At 50.5% G+C, this 19895-nt stretch overlaps 7 protein-coding genes across 7 annotated transcripts; 4 read left to right on the forward strand and 3 right to left on the reverse strand.

The window, feature by feature from the left end:
- The first annotated feature begins 1283 nt into the window (after positions 1-1283).
- Positions 1284-4329, forward strand: BJY04DRAFT_151880 (putative C6 transcription factor). Its single transcript, XM_073708895.1, has 4 exons — positions 1284-1674; positions 1750-2248; positions 2302-3064; positions 3125-4329. The coding sequence occupies exons 1-4, from the start codon at positions 1528-1530 to the stop codon at positions 4203-4205; spliced, it is 2490 nt and encodes an 829-aa protein (XP_073565643.1). The 5' UTR covers positions 1284-1527; the 3' UTR covers positions 4206-4329.
- Positions 4330-4877: 548 nt separating this feature from the next.
- BJY04DRAFT_211047 (uncharacterized protein) lies at positions 4878-8152 on the forward strand (the record flags this gene model as incomplete). The annotated part of the gene is made up of 4 exons (XM_073714348.1): positions 4878-5505; positions 5616-6250; positions 6307-6360; positions 7553-8152. 4 exons carry the CDS (start codon positions 4878-4880, stop codon positions 8150-8152), a joined length of 1917 nt encoding a protein of 638 aa, XP_073565644.1.
- Positions 8153-8232: 80 nt separating this feature from the next.
- BJY04DRAFT_151943 (VIT1/CCC1 transporter family protein) lies at positions 8233-9795 on the reverse strand. The gene is made up of 3 exons (XM_073708896.1): positions 9294-9795; positions 8874-9237; positions 8233-8820 (listed from the first exon to the last, which is right to left on the reverse strand). Exons 1-3 carry the CDS (start codon positions 9352-9354, stop codon positions 8313-8315), a joined length of 933 nt encoding a protein of 310 aa, XP_073565645.1. The 5' UTR covers positions 9355-9795; the 3' UTR covers positions 8233-8312.
- A 1315-nt stretch (positions 9796-11110) lies between these two features.
- Positions 11111-11568, forward strand: BJY04DRAFT_201152 (uncharacterized protein). The gene has a single exon (XM_073713040.1). The coding sequence runs from the start codon at positions 11159-11161 to the stop codon at positions 11435-11437; it is 279 nt and encodes a 92-aa protein (XP_073565646.1). The 5' UTR covers positions 11111-11158; the 3' UTR covers positions 11438-11568.
- Positions 11569-11799: 231 nt separating this feature from the next.
- BJY04DRAFT_223701 (oxidoreductase, short-chain dehydrogenase/reductase family) lies at positions 11800-12848 on the reverse strand (the record flags this gene model as incomplete). The annotated part of the gene is made up of 3 exons (XM_073717765.1): positions 11800-12232; positions 12286-12724; positions 12794-12848. The coding sequence occupies 3 exons, from the start codon at positions 12846-12848 to the stop codon at positions 11800-11802; spliced, it is 927 nt and encodes a 308-aa protein (XP_073565647.1).
- A 1560-nt stretch (positions 12849-14408) lies between these two features.
- Positions 14409-16399, reverse strand: BJY04DRAFT_151988 (asparagine synthetase domain-containing protein). Its single transcript, XM_073708897.1, has 2 exons — positions 15670-16399; positions 14409-15616 (listed from the first exon to the last, which is right to left on the reverse strand). Exons 1-2 carry the CDS (start codon positions 16375-16377, stop codon positions 14576-14578), a joined length of 1749 nt encoding a protein of 582 aa, XP_073565648.1. The 5' UTR covers positions 16378-16399; the 3' UTR covers positions 14409-14575.
- Positions 16400-16555: 156 nt separating this feature from the next.
- BJY04DRAFT_201158 (guanine nucleotide exchange factor VPS9) lies at positions 16556-19667 on the forward strand. Its single transcript, XM_073713041.1, has 6 exons — positions 16556-18102; positions 18151-18228; positions 18278-18453; positions 18514-19157; positions 19221-19483; positions 19534-19667. The coding sequence occupies exons 1-5, from the start codon at positions 16767-16769 to the stop codon at positions 19267-19269; spliced, it is 2283 nt and encodes a 760-aa protein (XP_073565649.1). The 5' UTR covers positions 16556-16766; the 3' UTR covers positions 19270-19483; positions 19534-19667.
- The last annotated feature ends 228 nt before the right edge of the window (positions 19668-19895 follow it).

The raw sequence follows: 19895 nt of genomic DNA on the forward strand, positions 1-19895 counted from the left end.
GATCCCATTGCAGATCAGGAAGTAAAAATAAGATTTAGATCGAGAATCAGCCGAGTTGCGACGAAGTATAAGGCTGCTGCTGGGGGCGTTTCAGGCACGAGGCGAGTCTCAACCACAGGTCGAGGAAAGAGCCTAAAGGCAGAATCAGAGGTGCTCTGGGTCTCACAGCAGCATACCCAGGTAAAGCAAAAGGATCGGATAATAATAAAACAGGAGTAAGGTCGACAATCAATCTCAAACTAGGCTGACAGAGGATTGAACTACCGCTGTAAGTGTACGGAGCAGATAGTAATAGAAAGACAGCAAAAGCTGCCCCGCGGATGTCATTTCCACGCTAGGCTGCATCTGGCGCATCGAGGTGTTGTACGGGCTATTTTCACGTGATAGCTCCGTTCTTCAACAACAAAGAAAGTGTCAAGTCAAGAGACACAGCCCCCTTGGGCTGCTCCTTCGCTCGATGATTTTGGCCTCGACCGGAGACGGATTCGCTCCTCTAATTTTACCTCTGAGAACAAAGTGCTCGCCCACCGTCTGGACTCTGAAGTCGGGCCAGAATAATAATACTACTACTAATAATAATAATGCAGCACTCTGTAAGAGTTGGTTGAGACGGGTTCTTGGTTGTCCCCTGACCCCCACCACCCCGCTCTGACAGAAAAGCCTAGATCTGATCACCATCTGACAGTCCATGTAACTAACTACACTACAGTAGTATCTGACTGCTGTTCTTTCACGGCCTTGCACCGGCAGATTTGAAATTTGGAAAATCACCTTGGATCTGTACTCCTTCATAAGGGCGCTAGCTAGCCTTGAAAATGGGGAATTACGTAGGCCCTGCTGGTTGTGATTTAATTATCTCTCCTTGAATCCTTTCCCTCTCAGCATCGTAAGTAATAGGTAGGTAGGTATTTCGGCCCCATCAATAGCCCAAAAATTGCCCGGCAGAGGCACGCAATCCTGCCTGCTTTCATCTCATTCCAGATCCAGTCGTATCGATCTTGTACATCCCAGCGATACGGAGACTCCCTTGTCATTTAGGCTAGTGCTCTTCTATCTGGTTTGCCCGCGTCTTGAACTGTCGATCGAATCGGCAACTAAGTGGGCCCCAGGGCCGTCAACCTCGTCCCTCTTTAACCGCGACAACCTCCCGTCACTTCGCGACCTCCATCCCAAGCCGATCCCATCAGAATTGAGGGTAACAAATGTCCGAATCTCGACTTTAGGCGTCAACCGCTCGCTCCTCTCTGTACGACCTTGGTCTCTTCGCCTTGAAGTCTGCCGCGCACCCAAGCCTTGTTGTCATGAACATGACTATTATGTCGAAGTTGCAGCCTCATATGCTTCTCAATACGTTTCATACAGTCGCATGTGCCTGATAGTGAACCTGCGGCTCTTTATCTCAATCATAAAAGGAGTGAATATCCCACAATCTCAGCGGCCGTATGGAACGCCCGAGGGAGATTGTCTACTTTTGATACCCATCACCCACTATCTGGCCGATTTGAACATCGTAGTCCTCCAGCTACCATGGCGTCACGACCTGGCCCAACAACAAGCTCACCACAGTTCACAAATCCATGGGAGACCTCTCCACCCAAAGCGTCCGATCACTCTAGCCCTAGCTTTGATGGACGCATAGCACACACTCTGGCGGCATGCACCAGGTGTAGACAGGTATGCCTTGCATTCCGCGCCAGTCTCCCGAGGTTTGGCACATGCTGCTGGGCTATTTACTAACTACGCATGTAGCGCAAATCCAAATGCGATCCTGGTATCCCAAAATGCGGCCCATGCGATCGCACCAATGCCCAATGTGTATACTACGACTCCGCGCGAAAGTGCACCATTTCGAGGACATATATTGTTCAGTTACGTGATAGAGCACGGAGGTTGGAAAGGGAGTTGGAAGAGGTAGAAAAGGACTTTCAGCAAGCCGCTGATGCGGAGCTGATTGTTCGTGGAGCCGGCCGTATTCGGTTCAGAGAGCACGACGAGGCCAGATATCTTGGGCCGTCAAGCGGCATCGCAATCACTCGCTTGGTCATGGAAGTCGCGAAGCAGAACACTCATTCGAAAAGCATCAAAGATGTCGTCCCCGAGTCGATCGCGCAAAAAATAAAGGATGCGTTCACTCAAGAAAGTGGGAAACCAACATCCAAGGTGTATCCAATGATCAGCTTCATCGCCCAGCCGGATTTGCCTCTCAAACATGTGACAGATCGGCTCATTGATGTCTTCACCGTAAAGGGTATGTTGAAACTCCCTTGCCTTGAATGCTTATTTGGTTAACCTACCATTCAGCGCAATCAATGCTTCCTACTCTGCACATTCCCACTTTCCGGCAGGAAGTGGAGCAAGTCTTCAACGGCTCTAACGATCCGTGCCAAAACTTCCAATTGCGAATGGTAATCGCTATCAGTATGCAGAAGATGAGCACCGACTTTGCTGGCCTGGCAGATAGCTACTATCTCGCCGCGTTGCCGTACCTCGAAGCCTCACTAAGGAGAATGGATCTCAAATCCTTACAGTGCCTTGTCCTGATAGCTCAATACTCTTTACTAACCCCGACACGAACCGCTGCCTATTGGGTTGTGGGGATGGCCATCAAACTATGCCAGGAGTTGGGATTAACAGAAGAGGCCACGATAGCCCGCTCCCGTTCTGGAAAGCAGCTGGATCCATTAGAGGTAGACATGCGGAGGAGGCTTTTTTGGATCGTCACATCCATGGAATTTGGTCTATCGCATAGTCTTGGCCGTCCAAGCTGTTATTCTGTCAGTCACGATCACATTCACGTCAAGTTCTTCGAGCCGGTGGACGACAAATTCATCACTCGCGAGGGTGTGCATCCCGATGCGCACCCCATTCTTCCTAAGTGTATTTCAATACACTTCTTCAAGATGCGGCTGTTGCAGCTTGAGATCCGCAAAACCCTGTACTTGAATAAACGCGACACTCCAACTGACGATCACGATCCGTGGTTCTCACAAATGCTCGACAAACTTGACCAGTGGGTATCGTCGTGTCCCACACATGACGGAGGTAGCGGCTTGAGCGGAAAATGGTAAGGACATGGCCTTACCCTATTAAATCCCTATCTACTTTGCTCATAATTATTATGCAGGTTCCAAGGCCGCCTAAACACAATGATTGTCTTCATGTATCGACCGTCGCCCCAGATTCCCGAGCCCTCCGTCTACGCAGCACGGAGATGCTATGAAGCATCTGTCTTCAATGTGCACATGCACAGAGAGCAGATCGCGACCAGATCTGTTGATTTGACGTGGATTTTTACCCAGTCGTTGTTTATGGCACTAAACACGATTCTTTGGTCCCTTTCATATCCGCAGATCAGGAAGGAACACCAGCTTGACGAAGTCCAACGAAATCTTGAAGTTGCTCTAGAAGGGATTTTTCTGGCAGCAGAACGATGGCCTGGGGTACGGTCAGCGGGTATGCTCTATGAGAACCTGATCATTGCGTGTCTTAGGGCATACAATACCGAAGAATCGTTTGTTGTCCACTCACCCTCAAACTCCAGCCACCCGACACCGGCATCCTCTCAAGATGTGCAAACTCCCCCGTCTATAGCAAGCCCCGCTAGTACGGCGGCCTCAATTCACTCACAGAATCTTCTAGCGGGCGGCTCTTCTATCACCGACACGAATTCAGCTGGCACCTTTTCAAGAGGTCCTTCAGCCGACCCAACATTCCCCTACCCACAAGCGTCGACCTCACTACATATCCCCAGCAATTCCGCAAAAGCTCCGGCGCCCCCTCCATGGGACCCGAGTGTTCCTCCACATGCTACATCCGATCTACAAGCTTCCTTGGGCTTTGAGCTGGCTGATGAGTCACTATTATCTCGTTCGGATCTGAACTTTGATCCCTCGACGCCTTTTAACTCGTTTCCTTCCGTTGTTCCGGGCTTACCTGGTTGGGACCCTAACTTCTCTCTTTCCTCCAACACAGACTATTCGCTGCCATATTCTGATCCGACGGCTAACCCATTGAGCTGGGTTGATAATCTGGGAGAGCAATATTCTCAATATTTCAATGGTGATTATCCTGCGGCTCCCTGGCGGGGAAGAACGTTAAGTCAACAGGAGCAATTGGAATTGATGGACTCGCTGGCAGATCACATTCCAGATGTCACCACACAGCTCGCAATGCAAAGTGCGACCACGGCTTACTACCAGTCATAGGCAGCACGCTGGTTATTCGTGGCTTTCGCCTAAGATTTCACAGGAGCTGAATGTATTAGTTATGCTACATAGAAGTGTAGGCTACTCTGATCATAATGTATCTAGTGGGCAAGTTATTACTATAACAACGCAAGCCTTGGGTGGCTGACAAAGGCCATTCTTTGAGAGATCAAACATGCATGTCTCTGCTATAAAGACGACTGTGGACCATGGAATACGAGGATGAAATCGAAATACCGTAAATTACAGGCCGGCCCAAAGCCCAAAACCTGAAAGGGCACTAGCCACGTGATCCCCGGCCTCTTGCCGTCATCCAACATCTCTTTCAAGTCTCGAGCAGTATCGCAGATCAAAGGGTCATCAATCTTTCCCCATCTTCAACCCACCGGCTATCGACTCTCCGCTCCCCCAATTTAGTCTCATCACTCCGTCACTTTACCGACAACTCTGCTGGCGCTCAGGGTGGTCTCATTGGCATGTGCGACTTCTTCAACGCTCGTCCTAACGTCGCTTGAGCGAACCTCCTCTCCCGACTGTCCCTCCTCCACCACCTCCTCCTCTCCAGGTCTGAGAGCCATAATCCGCCTTATTTTCGGAAGATCGACCGGGGTTTTCTTTTAAGGCTGTCGGATCAGGCGTCTCAGGCTTACACGCTCCCTTTTCCTTCCCTCCATGTCCGATCGCACCTCCTCGGCATTCCGGACAGGCCCCCCTTCACCATCGTCTCCCGCTCCGTTCTCTTCGCTCAAAGACAGTATACAACCGCATCCCTCGCCCCATCATACCCCGCAGACCCCGACATCGCCTCCGTTGATGTCGGTAAGCGCTCCGAACAATGCCTCCGATTTCGCATCATTGCAAGCATTACCGAGCCAGGCAACCTCACAATCTGCCAGCCTCTCTTCCCCACCTTCATCCGCGCCCATGTCTACTCAGACATCTCAACAGCCAACAGCAGGCGTAACTAACTCATTTCCAACCCCGGCCAGCAGCGTGGATCCCGACCACCTCGATAAGTCGTTTACTGGTGGGGTTTCAGAGGCAGGATTGTCCTCCACGACTGGAGCAGCGCCAGTTCAACAAGCAGATCATAGGCGGACGGATCATGACAGGCATACTGAACAACTTCACACAGGAACAGGAGTACGGGACTTTGCAGGGATGGACAATTCAACTCGACTTTCTCGTGGCGATGCCATGGAGCTCGACACAGAAACATCAACACATACTAACTCCAATTGGCCCAGCTTGGAATCTTTGCAGAAAGACTTTTCGTCAGCCTTTCATCTTTGCAAAAGCTGTAAGAGCTCCCCAGTCCTTGCTGTGGTTGTTGCCCCTTTGTGCATCTTACAATCCTCTGCCATCTTCACTCGGATTGAATAATGTGTTAACTCTCCCCGACTTCTACAGCCCATGTTGCGACTGGGCCAGACCCATCAATCGACCTTATTTCGCTATATGGTCTAGGACCCATAGCAAAATCAGTCGCAAGAAACGATCCTGTTACGGGAGAGAAAATAAATCGACTTCGAAAGTCATATGAGGGCAAACTGAAAGGATTAGGGCTAGCAGGGAGGAATAAACCAGTGAAACACGATCCTACGACGCCTGGCGGGCTCAGGCAATTGACCATGTGGCCCGAAGAAGAGTGGCAAAACCAGAAGGTTTTCGGCAAAGACATCAGAATCGCTGATATGGACTCGGCACTACACAATCTGCAGATGAAAGCCATGAAAATGGAGCCTGGTCCGGTTCCAAATAACGATTACTGGGAAGATGTGCTGGGTCACGACAAGCCAACAAAGAACACGAATGCGGGGGAATCCACGAAAAGGGTCTCGACTCCCGCAGCCACTAACATTCGAGCGGTCAGTCAGTCAAACGGTACTCTTTTGAGCGCGGAGGCTAGTCGTCCTAGCCGAGGTCGTAAAAGAAATTATGATGATAACAGCTTTGTTGGTTACGGCGAGGGCTATGCGGACGACGACGATGAGGCGGCTTTCTACTCCAACGGCGAAGGAAATGGGAAGAAAAAGCGCAAGAAGGTACTTGTCTTGCTCTTAACCTCACAAACAAAACACTGATACTAACGCATTTGAAGGATCACATGTCAAAGATTCCAGCACCCCTTCCGGATAGAGGTGGAAGTTATGGGGTCGGCATGTTTGGGATTGGGGCGAGGTGAACGCTGATAGCCATCAAATTTCGAATACATCAACTTCGGCGGCGAATACGACGGAATCTGGTATTGCGGGGCATCTCGTGGGTAGTCTAGAGGGCAAATGAGGAGTGGCCTATGACCAAGAGAAAGACAAGGAACAGAGAAAGGTCTCGCTGTGTGCCCGATGGCGTTTCCGCTGGGCATCACCTCAGCCTTCGACATGTCCTCGCACGGCTACGCTTACTACGCCTGCTGCGAAGCACAAAAAAGGGAGCAGTAGGATCTGTGTCTAAGCAGAAACCTGCTGCTTTCCCCCCCTTTTTTTTTCTACCATGCTCTGTGCATAGGTACGTTACAGGTTTACCGCAGCTTTGATTGCGGCGGAGGAATACGATCTACAGAACTCGCGGACATAGGCATTGTCTTCGACTTTTCTCAGTACATTTTTGCATCACGGTGCTGGATATACCCGGCTTATTCAATCGGATGGCGTTTGGGGTTTTTTCTAAGGGTGGGTTTCTTGGTTTATGGTTGCCTCTTCGAAAGGCAAAAACATCAAATGCTGTAATGTGTTCTTTGCTTCTGTGTTTTCAAGGTTCGAATATCTTGATCGGAACCATGCTTGTTATTCTCTACGCCTTATGAGAGGGACGTCTTCCAGAGCTGCCAGAACAGCAACTATACAGAAGAGTCAGTAGATAGAAATCAAAGATCTCTATCAACCACAATACCAACTATTCCATCCTAATTTTGCAGCGAACAATCACAGACATGAAGCTCCCCAACCCTAATTCTCTCGATAATCGAGACTAACAACCCGTAGACTACGTGTAGATAGATAGGTCGTAGTCATATTTTAATAGTATCCCAAGCCCCTAGAACCAGATACTCCCGCGGTTCCATCCAGATATGGACGAAAGTGCCTACCTACCTACCTACCTCCACCTAATCTTCTTGCGATGAATCGTGGATTCGTGGATTCGTGGTGTCATATCAATCTCACTCTCAGGCCGCAAAAAGCGGGCTTTTTCCGCGGACCAACCCCAGCCATAGGATAAATAATCATTCCGCTCATCCATCATCCACCTCCCTTGGCTCCACGATCTCTCCCACTTGCGTTCTGTATCTTGATTCTTCTCCCACCTCCAGCAATTCCAACAATCAAACACCAACTACTGAATCCAAGATGGCCTCCGCCTTTGAAAAGACCCTCGCCCTAATCGACGCCGCCCACGCCCAAGACCCAACCCTCACCACCCCACCAGATTCCACGTCCCCGATACCCTACGAACTACACTACGCCAACAAAATGACAAAGTACCTCTCCCTGCGCCTCCCCGCCGCCTCTCCCACCCTCCGTCTCGCTGTCCGTGCCCAACACCTAAAGCGCTGGGAAGTCCCGCGGACAGACTTCCCCGCCACGAAACTCGGCTACCACAGCTGGCGCACGCATCTTGCGAAACGGCAGGCGGAGATTGCAAAGTCCTTGTGCCTTGAAGGGGGAATGGGCGAGGAGGTTGGAGACCGGGTTGCGCAGTTGGTGAGGAAGGAGGGGCTGAAGGGTGGTGAGGATGAGGAGGTACAGGCTCTTGAGGATGTGGCTTGCTTGGTGTTTTTGGAGGATCAGTTGGAGGGGTTCCAGGAGGGGTATGAGGAGGAGAAAGTTATTGGGATTCTAAGGAGGACTTGGGCGAAGATGTCTGAGCGGGGAAGGGAGTTGGCGTTGGAGATGGAGTTGGGGGGGAGGAGTAAGGAGTTGGTGCAGAAGGCGCTTGCGGATGCTTAGAGTCTAGGGTGTCTTGTTTAGGAGGGCAAGGAAATTGGTTGATGGCATAGAAAGAGGGTATCGTTACATTTTGGGGTCATTACTATTATACAGATATGGACGGGTGATTCCCCAGTCCAGATGCAGGGGTGTCGTGGGGTAAGCGATGCGAAGGGGAAGGTCATGACTCCCCTCCGTTGATCAACCTCACCAGCCCAATCGCCGCTCCTGCAGCGACACCTCCCACGAGGACCATCTGAATACCTCCTTTAAGTCCAGCAAGGATATTGTCTGTTCCCTTCCACCCGCGCACAACACCAGTCTTGATATATCCGAAGACAAGCAACGTGACCGCCATGACCGCAACACTGCAGTACAACGCAACAAGAACCTGGTTGACAATAAAGTACGGGATCAAGGGGATGAACCCGCCAATGAAATATCCCAAAGCCAAGGTGATCGCGCTGGTCCAGGCTTGGTTGCAATCTGGCTCGGACTCTTTGTGGTGGAAGGTGATGAGGAATTCGCGAAGTTGTTCAGGTGAAGCGTGCAGAGAGGCAACGATGGTATTGATCGCCTCGTCTGGGACGCCATGAGATGCGAAAATGTCATAGACGATGGCCGCTGTTTCGGATGGAGAAGAGTCGATGAGCTCTGTGGTTTCGCGGACGGTGGTTTGATAGGATTCGCTGCGCACGTTAGTCTCTTGACTTGATGGATAAATGCAGCGGGCTCAACATACGCTTCACTCTTTGCGCCAACATATCCTCCCAAGCCCATGGAGATCGCACCCGCGGCAAGCTCCGCAAGTCCACCAAGCACAACCACCTTTGTATTTCCTAGCGCTGAAAGACCTGCGCTTAAGGCAAACGGCACCGTGAGACCGTCCGACAACCCGAGAATAGCATCTGAGACGATACGGGGGTTGATGCGCGATCGCGTACTGCTGCTGGTACTTTCAACATCGTACGTGGAGGATGATGGTGAGGAAGAGCGGAAAGTGCTATATGATCTCGGTCGTTGGCCTTCAAGGTCTTGATCCATGCTTCCATTACTGTTTGCGATGGTGTCGGAGTCGTCTTCGTCCGCTGACAGAAGTGGCTTCTCTATACGGCTGTTAGCTTCATCGATCTATAGCTGGCTGCGGGTAGGGCTGACGAACTATAGCTTGGTTGTGTGCGGCGCTCTGGGAAGAGCCTTTGCTTGAGGAATAGGAGAGCCATTTTGTCTTTTCTTTTTCGTACCCCTTTGTTCCTTTATATGGATTCAACAGTCCGTCAAATTATGTCCGCCGCTGACCTATACTGTAGAACAGTCCAGATTAGGAAGAATAATAAGGCGCGATCCAGACTCCTGACGTCACTGCAATTGGAGTAGTAGGTAGTAGGTAGAGATGAATTCTCCAGCGACAATAAGCCAAAGATATCAAGCTGTGAGACGGAAGATAACTGCAGAAATTCAAGTAACAATTGCAGCACGAGAAAGATATTTATCCTTCCTCCCCTAACCTAATTCCGAGCTATGGACCTCTGCCCTTGACGTTTTCTTTTTTGCTCTTCTGCGTCTCGCCGCCTAGTATGACCCCGCTTGACCAATCACCGTTGAGGTTATGGTCAGCGAGCAATGATCTGCTTGCACATTGTGCACAAAGGCAAGGAGCACAGAGCCAAATCAATTGACAGTGATTGGTTCTGTTGCTGGATGATTACATTTGCGTACGCTGTCAGTGGTCGGAGCATGCTGAGTAGGTTTCTCGGAATTATGTTTCGTCCCCGAGCGTCTCGGGCTCGGGGATCGTCCGTGTAGATGGAGATTCGCCTTGCATAATGGAAATGTTGATGGCGAAGCCTTTCGTGCTCGGAGACGGTGAAATGGGTAAGAAAGGAAAAGACCGAGCCGGCTAGAATGAACTCGCTGCGTTGTCTTGAGCGACGTCTGCTCCCTTAACAGCACCCGACCTGTCACACATACAAGGACAGAGCGCAAACTTCAGAGCGCGCGGTAGAACGACCTATGGTCCTACACCGTATGTATAAAAGCTTGCCCTTCATTGGCTAGCAGAATATGCTTCGTCTGTCTGTCTATTGTCAGACTTGAACTGTCCAGATGGATCTATCTAGCTTGCGCATCGTAGATCCACTCAGGGCAGAAGAGCGGGAACTTTCAGGCGAGCGGGGGCCACTCTCTCTCTCCCTCTCTGACCGAAAACCCCCGCTGTGGTCGACCGCGCATGATTGTTGCATGTTCGCATGCCCTCGTCCTTTCATGATGTTAGCAGGTGGCTCATAGGACTCTTCGAGGTCTTACTATGCCTTGATAGGCCTTCAATTTGGTCTTGTTGCCTCATCTCTGAAGGCACTCCCGGGCTGACAGCTCATTCTCGAACCCTGTGCAAGGCTACCACCTAATGCGACCTCACAAGCAGACATATCGCAAAAAAACGAACAAACTTCGCAAGATGATATCCACGGGTCACTCGCCTACCTAGCTCAAGGGATGCTAAAAACAACAACCAAGCAAGGTATCCCAGCCTTTACTTCACTTCGCTTCTCCTCAATCAACTCGACTCTCATGCCCATCGTCTACCCCTCATCAATTTTGATGTTCCTCCTTGACGCACAGGCCACACCCGCACCGTCCAATCATAGTCCACGGTTTCTGGATTCGTTCCTATATAACTCAAGTTAAACTGATATCTTTCGCCTTCGGGCATTTGGTCAATTTGAAACGATACAGAGAAGATTAGCATGGCCCCTGCACTAAGGATGACACGCTCAATCAAAGAGAAGCTACCAGTTTTTTTTTCTACTTACCGAAGCAAACTGAGCGAGTTGCCTATTTGAGCGAGGATGCTTGGCGCTCGGAGAGAGCAAGGACGGCGGTTCGAAACTGGGTCAGGTTTCTGTTTTCTTTTTTTTCCCCTTCGGCTTTTTCTTTTCTACGTCGAGAGCGACAAGCGACAGGCGACATACGCCACGAAGGTAGGCAGAGTATCATATTTGTTGTGTCATCTATTTACAGTTCTTTATGTCCTTCGTTATCATACACATATCATCCGTTCCCTTGATTATTCCAGCCGTCGTGCATTTAAGCGCCTCCCTCCCTCTTCGCATACTCCTCCTCCATGCGCTCTTCGTAAAGACGGTCTGCTTCCTCTTTGCTCAAGGGCTGGCCCTGCTCGTTCACTGCGGAGGGCACGTTATTACCGGCGAAGCTGGTGGTTGTTGCGTGGCTGCTGTTTTGGCTGGTGGTGGCGGTTTGTTGGGTGGAGGATTGAGGGGTGGTGGTGTCTTTCGACTGCTCTGAGTAGATCGGGATAGGCATTTTGATGGGTGGTTGATAGAGGCTCCGTAAATTGTGGTCTTGGTTGTAATCAAAATTTTTGGGAGGTAACAGGTAGCTTGCTACACAGAATATAGATTGGGATTGGTTTTATTTTGTCCAGGGAGTAGAGGGGTGCTACGTCACTTGAGGCCTGCAGATGTTAAACGTCAAGTCAGGTGATCTTCTATAGCTTGAGCCTTGTGGCGATATCTATTTTGAAGGTACTGGAAATTCATTAAGTCATACGCGATGGGGCGAATTATGAAAGATAATCAAGTACTGGATTCATTTACATTCATTGCTACATTACGCCACTCAAAATCTATGGACACTCCGAGATCCGTCTATCCGTTCAGAACAACTCCTCCGTTAGGGTGCAAGCTCTGGCCAGAGATATAGCTGCTATCCTGACTAGCAAGGAAAACGAAGCAAGTCGCGACCTCGCTAGGTTGGCCAGGGCGACCCATTGGCACACCGCTGAATTGCTCAATCGCCTTAGTAGTCATAGTCGCTGGGATCAAAGGAGTCCAGATCGGGCCGGGGCAGACAGCGTTCACCCGGATACCCTTGCTGCATTGCTGGTTTGACAAACCGCGAGTGAAAGCAACAATCGCGCCCTTCGTGGATGTATAGTCGAGAAGATCGGGCCGGCCGATGTAGGGGTTGACAGAGGCACAGTTGATGATGGTTGAGCCAGACTTCAGGTGAGGGAGGGTGTACTTAGAGAGGTAGTAGACGGGGTGGATGTTAGTATCGAATGTGCTCTCCCATTGTTCCCTGTGAGGTATTAGCATGGCATCTCCTTTCTTTCAATCTCAAAAGGCACTCACTCGTCTAAATCCTTGATATCCTCAATCATCGTCTGTGTTCCCGCATTGTTCACCAGGATATCAATTCCACCCAACTTCTCCAGCGCCGTCTCAACCACCTTTTTGCAGTTCTCCTTGCTGCGCAGGTCTGTGGCGAAAAGGAAGCACTTCTGTCCAGCCTCCTCAACCCTCTTTTTCGTTTCTTGGGCGTCCTCCTCTTCCTCGGGAAGGTATACAATCAGACTTGAGGCACCCTCGAGCGCATACAGGATCGCCACCGCACGTCCAATCCCTGAGTCACCGCCAGTAATGATGGCTTTCTTGCCGGTGAGCTTGCCGGCGGCTTTGTATGATTGATATCCTTGGTCTTCCGAAGGGATCTTTGTGGAGACGGGCTTTGGGTCTTCGATCTCGGACTGGAGGCCGGGCTTCTTTTGTTGCTGGACGGGGACTTCATGGCCTATTGTAGTGACTCGTTAGGACGGACCGTGCTCTGCTAGTTCGGGGTTTGTGCTCTGTGAGTGCTTACCGGACTTGAACTGGTCCTGAGGGCCACGAGATGACTGGTGTGTTTCTGGGTTCATTTTGTGGTCGTTTTGATTACTCGTTGTGAGTGATGTGTATTTGTAGAGAGGAACTAGTACGTTTAGGTGAGGTACTCAAGATCAAGAGAGATAACTTTGCCGCAGTTATACTGCAGTCTACTCGAGACTTCGTTGCTCGTCAGTATGACGTCTGACGCTTCATCCTGTGAGGCATGCGACTACACGCTCATGAGGTCAGTAAAGTAGGCGGTTCGTTCTTGTTTTCTAGACTTTTTCTGCGGCCTAGACCGGATGTTTTAGGTGTGTTTGAGCTGGAGATCAAGTTCTCTTTGTGACACTGCCTTGAGAGTCGGGATACGCTCGCGAAGAGGGATTATACGGCGAGAATGACGTTGTCGCAACACCAAAGAAAAGCGCCCGACAGGAAGACGCATTGCGATCAAATATCTAGACAAAAGCCTCAAGGTCTCATCTGGTCATGATGTTGTTACTAGGCTGAAAGTCTTTTTGTTGAGCTGATTGTGTGGTGGCTTGAAGCTCAAGCCCATGGCACGCATAGCGTATCCGAAGGTCCAACAGCTCCTCTCAAGCAATCTCAGACTCGAGATACAGCTTCCCCAGCCCAAGAGTGATCCAGTCTCCATCCATTATTGCTACTGAGGACAGTTCTCTAGAACACGGAACGAGCATCTAAACTCCTAATTCATGGTTTTATGCTATCAAACTACAACTCTTCTCCAACCTCACGCGTCTAGCGCAAGAACTGATGAAAAGTGGTCTCTCAGTGAGAGGAAAGTGCCAAAGAATACGCCTGTCAATGACCCGAAGGCCGTTGAACAAACTGTTCCGCCGCGCTGTGCAATGCAGGGACCAATCTGTGGTGAACCGCCTTCTTGATCGCAGTCACCCAAACAAGGTAAGTATGAAGAGGAAAAGAAGAGAGGGCCCAAGGGGGCGAAAGTCAAACTATTTATACCTTTGGGAGCGGCGATGAATGGCGCTAGTGGTAAGCGAGAATTAGCGTCGCCTTTGAGGAGCGATCATGTGATTGCAGGAAAGGTGTAGGACTCGGGTCTCGACAAGGTCCATTATGAGCAATAAGAAGATAAATATGATCGTAGCTCATTGCATTTACCCAGGTGAATACATCCAGAGATCATGTAGGGCAAATCTACATTTAACTGAAGCAAATAAAGTACCCTGGCCATCGCATCGCCGCAATGCTTTTGCCGGAATGGAATCTCAAACTGCCATTTCACAAGCGGGATTGGTTGAATGTGCATATATTTTATATTCTATACTTCTATGCGTTCATGACTGCATACTTCGGACACACCACCTGGCTAGAGAAAGTAACTTCAAGGGCGCACAGCTCAGACTTGCCTTTCAATGCACCTCACAGACCACATCAACCTTTTGCAAGGTATAAATGAAGAAGCGTCTTCGCTCTCCCTTCCAGGAACCTACTCCACATAGAGCATACAAATCAACCTGATAATTGTCACCGTCCGTCTCTCAAGCCAACAAAGAAGTACCAGCTTCCCTTCGAGTAGGGGCGGTTGCAGTCTCCGTCGGCCTTCGGGAGGTTAATGACTTGAACAGATTGGACTGTTTGCGTGGAGAAGGCGAGAGGGGGGAGGTTGAAGGGCTAGTCTCAGAAGTATCTGATCCATTGTGTCATCATTGCTGTGTTTGATGTTTATTGTTCGGGGATATAGAGTAGTGATCCGAGGATAAAGTAGGAAGATCTTTGAACAGTTGATAGCTCAGCTCAATGCATCGGTTCCCTTAACTTTGCCCTTCTCCATCTTTGCTGTTCGGGAGCCAAATTGAATAGCACGCTTCTTTTCACGTGAAACATTCTCTAGGCCTAGATTAAGAGCAAGAAGACGTAGGGCTTTCTTTTCAAAATCTATCCCATCATCTGCCGGCGGGGAGGACGGGACCCCAAAGCCGCATTTCTCCCAGACAGGTAGCTGCACCACCCAAGCGACAAATTCTTCGTCCAAGAACGGAAAACGGGCTTCACGACCCCAGTGGGCGATGACTCGATTGTCACGGCCGAGGTTGCGCTTGCCGAGACGGCTGACGTCGAGTTCAATCTCGTCGATGAGCCCTTCAAAGCCGCTGCGTGAGAATGCAATCCCGTGCCTTCCGTAACCCGCAAACAGTTCATCCGCTCCAAGTCCGGACAGAAGGACGCGCGCGGGCGTTGTGTAAGGGTATGGTTCGCGGTCAGGATTCTGGCTGTCAAGCGCTAAGCCTTGACCGCGCGCGGCAAAATACAGTGCGCATGCAATGGAGAGGTCCATCTCGGTGTTGTGTGGCCGCATCAGGCGCCTGACTATATCACGATGCTCAAGCGTTACAGCGTATGGAATATCAATGGCATTGAATCGCCAATTGCGAGTAGGACATATGCGTTGAAGTTCGGCAAATGCTGCTCGCCCAGTGATGCGGTCAGGGCAATTTTCATAGGCGGAGGAGGCGGGCTTTGACTCATTTGCTGCTGCAGCTACGACTCGAGGGTTCTCAAAGGCGACATTGAGAAGATCGATTGGCTCTTCAGTGGGCAGGATATCATGAGCGAGTCGTGCGAGCAGTGTGCAATCAAGGCCTCCGGAAAACAAAACAGCGATTTTGACCTTGCTGTCCCCCACCGATGGTGGCTCGCGGACGTTCTGAATTCGCAGGGCTAGCGATTGGCGCAGCTTTTCTTCTAACTCTCTGAGTACATATGACGTAGTGGTTAGTGATGGAGGAGTGCCCTCTGGAGTTGCCTTATTCATCAGAGGAATGGGACTTATCTAGAGGTTCAATCAGTAAGTCGCTGACGGCAAAGGCTTCACGGAGGTCGTACCATATGAAATGTTGGCAAGGTCTCATGGCTCCAGGGTATTTTCGTCATGCTTTTCAAGTCCAAGTTCAGAGGGCTCGCAGCCTGGCCCGGATCTTGGTATTCGAGATCAAGCATGTAGATACCATCCGCCTCGACCTCTTGAAAGATGGACGAAGACCCGTCACACAGACTACAGATCTTGAAATTGCCTGTCTCGTCAAGGCCACAGAGGAGAGATCGTCTTCCAAGACAGTCCCGTCCAAAGTACAGTTTGCTGTTGACCGCATCGTAAAAAACAAAAGCGAAGGGCCCAGATATCTTACGTATGACTTCTGCTACTCTTCGGGTGGAGTCCGGAACATTGCTGTAATCACCTGAAGGCCAATCTTTCGTCGTGGCTTGTAGAAGGTGATTGAAGACGATTTCTGTATCATTCTTTTCCGGTATGGGCTGTCCAGCGATCTTCCAGGCATCTCCATTCCAGGCAAGGATAGATCCGGTTCTGTGGGTGTCTGTAAGAGGCTGGCAAACAATATGGTCGCCCCTCATTGAGAGGACGGTAGATACGAAGGAGAGCCAAAGGCGGCTGCTACCTTCTTGACCAACATTCTGCTCTGTAACAATGTGTTGAACTCCGTCCGGGCCTCGATTGTTCAGCAATTGGCTGGTTTCTTCACCAGGCAGCACAGGCTTCTGGGCGGCAGTTAGCGAAAAGAAGATCCCGCACATGCTATTGCTTTTCTGATTTTGCGGATGGGTCGAGAGCAAGCAAAGCAAGATGTTGACTGGTTTCTAGTAGCAAAGCCGGATCACGGCAGAACGATGATCCTGCTCCCCCCCGATTCTTATGGTCGAGGGTCAACAACCAACTTCAGGAGCTCCAAACAGACCGGAACTTACAATCTTAAGCTCATCCTCTTTGAACCCATATGAACAGCCCTTGGTACCGTCAAATTCTGGGTCCGTTAGTCGTTTCAGTCCGTGCGCTGAACTATCGAGCATTCCAGCGCTCTTCACCCAAACAATCCCCCCGCAACATGATCCATACCTCCGCCTAAATTACGACCGCCTTGCCGAAGACTCCGCTTGCTTCCTTACTCGATACATGCGATCATTCTATGTCCGCTCCAGAGATTCCGGTCACTGCACCTCCCGTTACATCTGGGCGCACTCGATCTGAGCAGCCCAATGAGGGGGACGAGGCTGAGCGGCAAGTGACGTCGGCTGGCCTCGAAGCAGCACAGATGCAGCATGCGACCCCAACCGAGACCACTGAGACCGAAAACACTCTGTTAGACAAGGTAGAAGAAAGGGACCAGAGTCTGTCAGCCACATTGTCGTCGGATATACCAACCGCCATGGATCCTCCAAACACCACATCTGAGAAAGACGCTCCGCCGTCAGAGGAGATGGGAGCACTGTCAATAGCAAATGACACAACAGCAGATAAGCCCGCTTCGAATAAGAGCGCCACTCCACCCCCTCCGCCCGAGAAAGATGAGCCATACCTTAGACGGCCCAGCACGACTGAGTGGAACGAGAAGGAACTGCCGGAAGTACCAAATGGCGATGAGAAGAAAGCAGATACCGGAAAGGAGCGGAGTAAGGACGACGACTCTCAGCCGGAGATTCAAAGCATAATGGGACAATTTGAGGATACCACCCACGATGGAGCCCAGGAGCAGGTTCTCTCACCGCGCATGGAACTAGCTGAGCAGTTCCTTGGAGCACAGGGACACTTTCCGCCTAGGAAATCGAGCTTGGATCATGGGATAGCTGCAGGAATCAACCAACAGACTCCGAAAATTGCACCTGGCCCCTCACCGGCTCTCGAAAAACAGCCCGCGTCAAATGCAAATAACATTCATAGAAACTCAATTGCGGAGGATTTCACATTGACACGGCGCTCCTCAACATCCACGATTCCTCCGCCCCCTGAACCTGAACCCGATCAGCCTTTCGACTTCCACCGTTTTCTTGAACAATTACGCCATCGCACTGCTGATCCTGTCGCTAAATTCCTACGATCTTTCCTTCATGAGTTTGGGAAACGACAATGGATGGTGCATGAACAGGTCAAGATTATTAGTGACTTCCTTGCCTTCATAACCAATAAGATGGCCGTCTGTGACGTTTGGCGAGATGTGTCTGATAGCGAGTTTGAAAACGCCAAAGAGGGTATGGAGAAGTTAGTGATGAATAGACTTTACTCTCAGACATTCTCGCCTGCCATACCAGGTCCTCCATCGATTCCACGCAGTGCTAGTAGGAGCAAGCGACGAGAGATGGAAAGACTACATGGGCCGTGGAGAAGGGGCCAACACCAGGAAGACATTGAGCGGGATGAGGTTCTGGCGCAAAAGATGCGCATCTATAGCTGGATCAAGGAAGAGCACCTTGACATTGCGCCGGTGAGCTCATCGGGCCGCCGGTTCCTCAATCTTGCTCAACAGGGTGAGCGGTATCATATCCTTGCGTTAAGAACTCTCTAACAGTGCACAGAAATCGGCAAGATCAACGGTTATCGTGCCCCTCGCGATAAAGTTATCTGTATCCTCAACTGTTGCAAAGTCATCTTTGGTAAGTCCTATCCACACGCTGTAGGCTCATAAACTGAGATGTCTGAAAGGGCTACTCCGAAATACAAAGAAATCCGATACCTCGGCAGATTCCTTCATACCACTTCTGATCTATGTGGTGCTCCAGGCCAACCCTGAGCATCTAGTTTCCAATATTCAATACATCCTCCGCTTCCGCAACCAGGAAAAGCTTGGAGGAGAGGCGGGGTATTATTTATCCTCCTTGGTAAGCGACGCATTATGAAAACAGTGCAACTCTTCCAAGTCACTGATATGTTCTCTCAAGTCCGGGGCTATCCAATTCATTGAAACGCTCGACCGAACAAGCCTGACCGTGAGCGATGAAGACTTTGAACGTAATGTGGAAGCTGCGGTTTCTGCCATTGCCGAACAGAACCGTGTATCCGAAGTATCAAATCCAAGATCATCTTCAGAAGGCCCATCAGCCCCATCACGCAAATCCGCCGAAGCACCACGCAACCCCAACCCTGGTCGGAGAGATCCTTCGCAATCAAGAGAGGACGACAGCAATGCACCAGTAGCAGGCTTGCTGCGCACGATCCAGAAGCCCTTGTCTACCATTGGAAGAATCTTCTCAGATGAAACTGACTCTCCTCAAACTCAATCCACCGCGACGCCTCCTCACCCCGGCATATCACGACGCCTAAGTCCGAACGTCTATCAACCTCCTCGTACCAGTGGCGAGGAACGGCGCTCAGGCGACCGATCTCGTACTCGCGCAGCACAACCCTCGCCTTCACGAAATATCGATGCACAAGATGCTGCCGCCCGCCAAGCGAGCGCTGAGGACGCCGAGGCCCGACGAATTCAGCGCGCGGAGCATAACAATGTCGTTGAAACCCTTTCAAATATGTTCCCGAACTTGGACCGCGACGTGATAGATGACGTGGTGAAGATGAAAGAGGGAAGGTAAGTGTACCCTATCTGAGTAAGCACCATATATTCAGGCTCAACCTGTCTAACTCATACTAGGGTTGGTCTCGCGGTAGACGCCTGCCTTGCCCTTAGCGGAGGGTCCTGAACCATTGTTCAATAATAGATAGAGCTAGCTGGTCGCGGATTTTCATGTCGAAACTCACTTCAACAACACACATTGTTTTGCAACAGTGCATCAAGAGCGAGCCAGTCCTAAGGTAGTCAATAATAGCTAGTCAGGTAGCCCGCCGAAACTAGGGCATTTTAAATAGTAGAAGAATCTACCAAGATGCATCTGACATCTCCAACCCCCCAATATCCCTGATACGACATAAGCGAACGGATATATATCAAGCTTCGTAAGTGCTCACTATTGAGACGAGCGCGATCATTTCTGCTTATACTATCGTGAGTGAGTCCATGTATTACATTAAGCAACCCACGAGAAAGAATGATGCCTAAATGCTCTGGCCGTACTTCGAGTCGACAAAAATATACAATGAGCGCCCGCCTACCTGGTATTCGGCTCCTGCCCCTTCGGTACAATCCCAGCCGACCCCACTCTTTGTAGGGAACGATCACGAGGAGTTAATGGGTAAACTAAGCACAGGCCATGAGATTGAGACTCAACAACGGAGACAAGGTGGGTGGCGTCTGATGGGGCACGGGACACACCCTCTCCCTCTTCGGAGTACTAAAAAGACGAGGCTGTAAGTGTAGGGGCCAGGAGTG

Source organism: Aspergillus karnatakaensis (assembly GCF_047715665.1).
Source record: "Aspergillus karnatakaensis strain CBS 102800 unplaced genomic scaffold BJY04scaffold_76, whole genome shotgun sequence".
NCBI lineage: Eukaryota > Fungi > Ascomycota > Eurotiomycetes > Eurotiales > Aspergillaceae > Aspergillus > Aspergillus karnatakaensis.

Coding starts and splice junctions, on each gene's coding strand:
- BJY04DRAFT_151880 (XM_073708895.1), top strand. CDS start 1,528: ATGGCGTCACGACCTGGCCCAACAACAAGCTCACCACAGTTCACAAAT. Junction 2,249..2,301: donor TGATGTCTTCACCGTAAAGG/GTATGTTGAAAC, acceptor CCTACCATTCAG/CGCAATCAATGCTTCCTACT. Junction 3,065..3,124: donor AGCGGCTTGAGCGGAAAATG/GTAAGGACATGG, acceptor ATTATTATGCAG/GTTCCAAGGCCGCCTAAACA.
- BJY04DRAFT_151943 (XM_073708896.1), bottom strand. CDS start 9,354: ATGGCTCTCCTATTCCTCAAGCAAAGGCTCTTCCCAGAGCGCCGCACA. Junction 9,238..9,293: donor CCGCACACAACCAAGCTATA/GTTCGTCAGCCC, acceptor ACAGCCGTATAG/AGAAGCCACTTCTGTCAGCG. Junction 8,821..8,873: donor GTTGGCGCAAAGAGTGAAGC/GTATGTTGAGCC, acceptor TAACGTGCGCAG/CGAATCCTATCAAACCACCG.
- BJY04DRAFT_201152 (XM_073713040.1), top strand. CDS start 11,159: ATGTCCTTCGTTATCATACACATATCATCCGTTCCCTTGATTATTCCA.
- BJY04DRAFT_151988 (XM_073708897.1), bottom strand. CDS start 16,377: ATGTGCGGGATCTTCTTTTCGCTAACTGCCGCCCAGAAGCCTGTGCTG. Junction 15,617..15,669: donor CCTTGCCAACATTTCATATG/GTACGACCTCCG, acceptor TTGAACCTCTAG/ATAAGTCCCATTCCTCTGAT.
- BJY04DRAFT_201158 (XM_073713041.1), top strand. CDS start 16,767: ATGTCCGCTCCAGAGATTCCGGTCACTGCACCTCCCGTTACATCTGGG. Junction 18,454..18,513: donor GGTATTATTTATCCTCCTTG/GTAAGCGACGCA, acceptor TGTTCTCTCAAG/TCCGGGGCTATCCAATTCAT. Junction 19,158..19,220: donor GTGAAGATGAAAGAGGGAAG/GTAAGTGTACCC, acceptor AACTCATACTAG/GGTTGGTCTCGCGGTAGACG.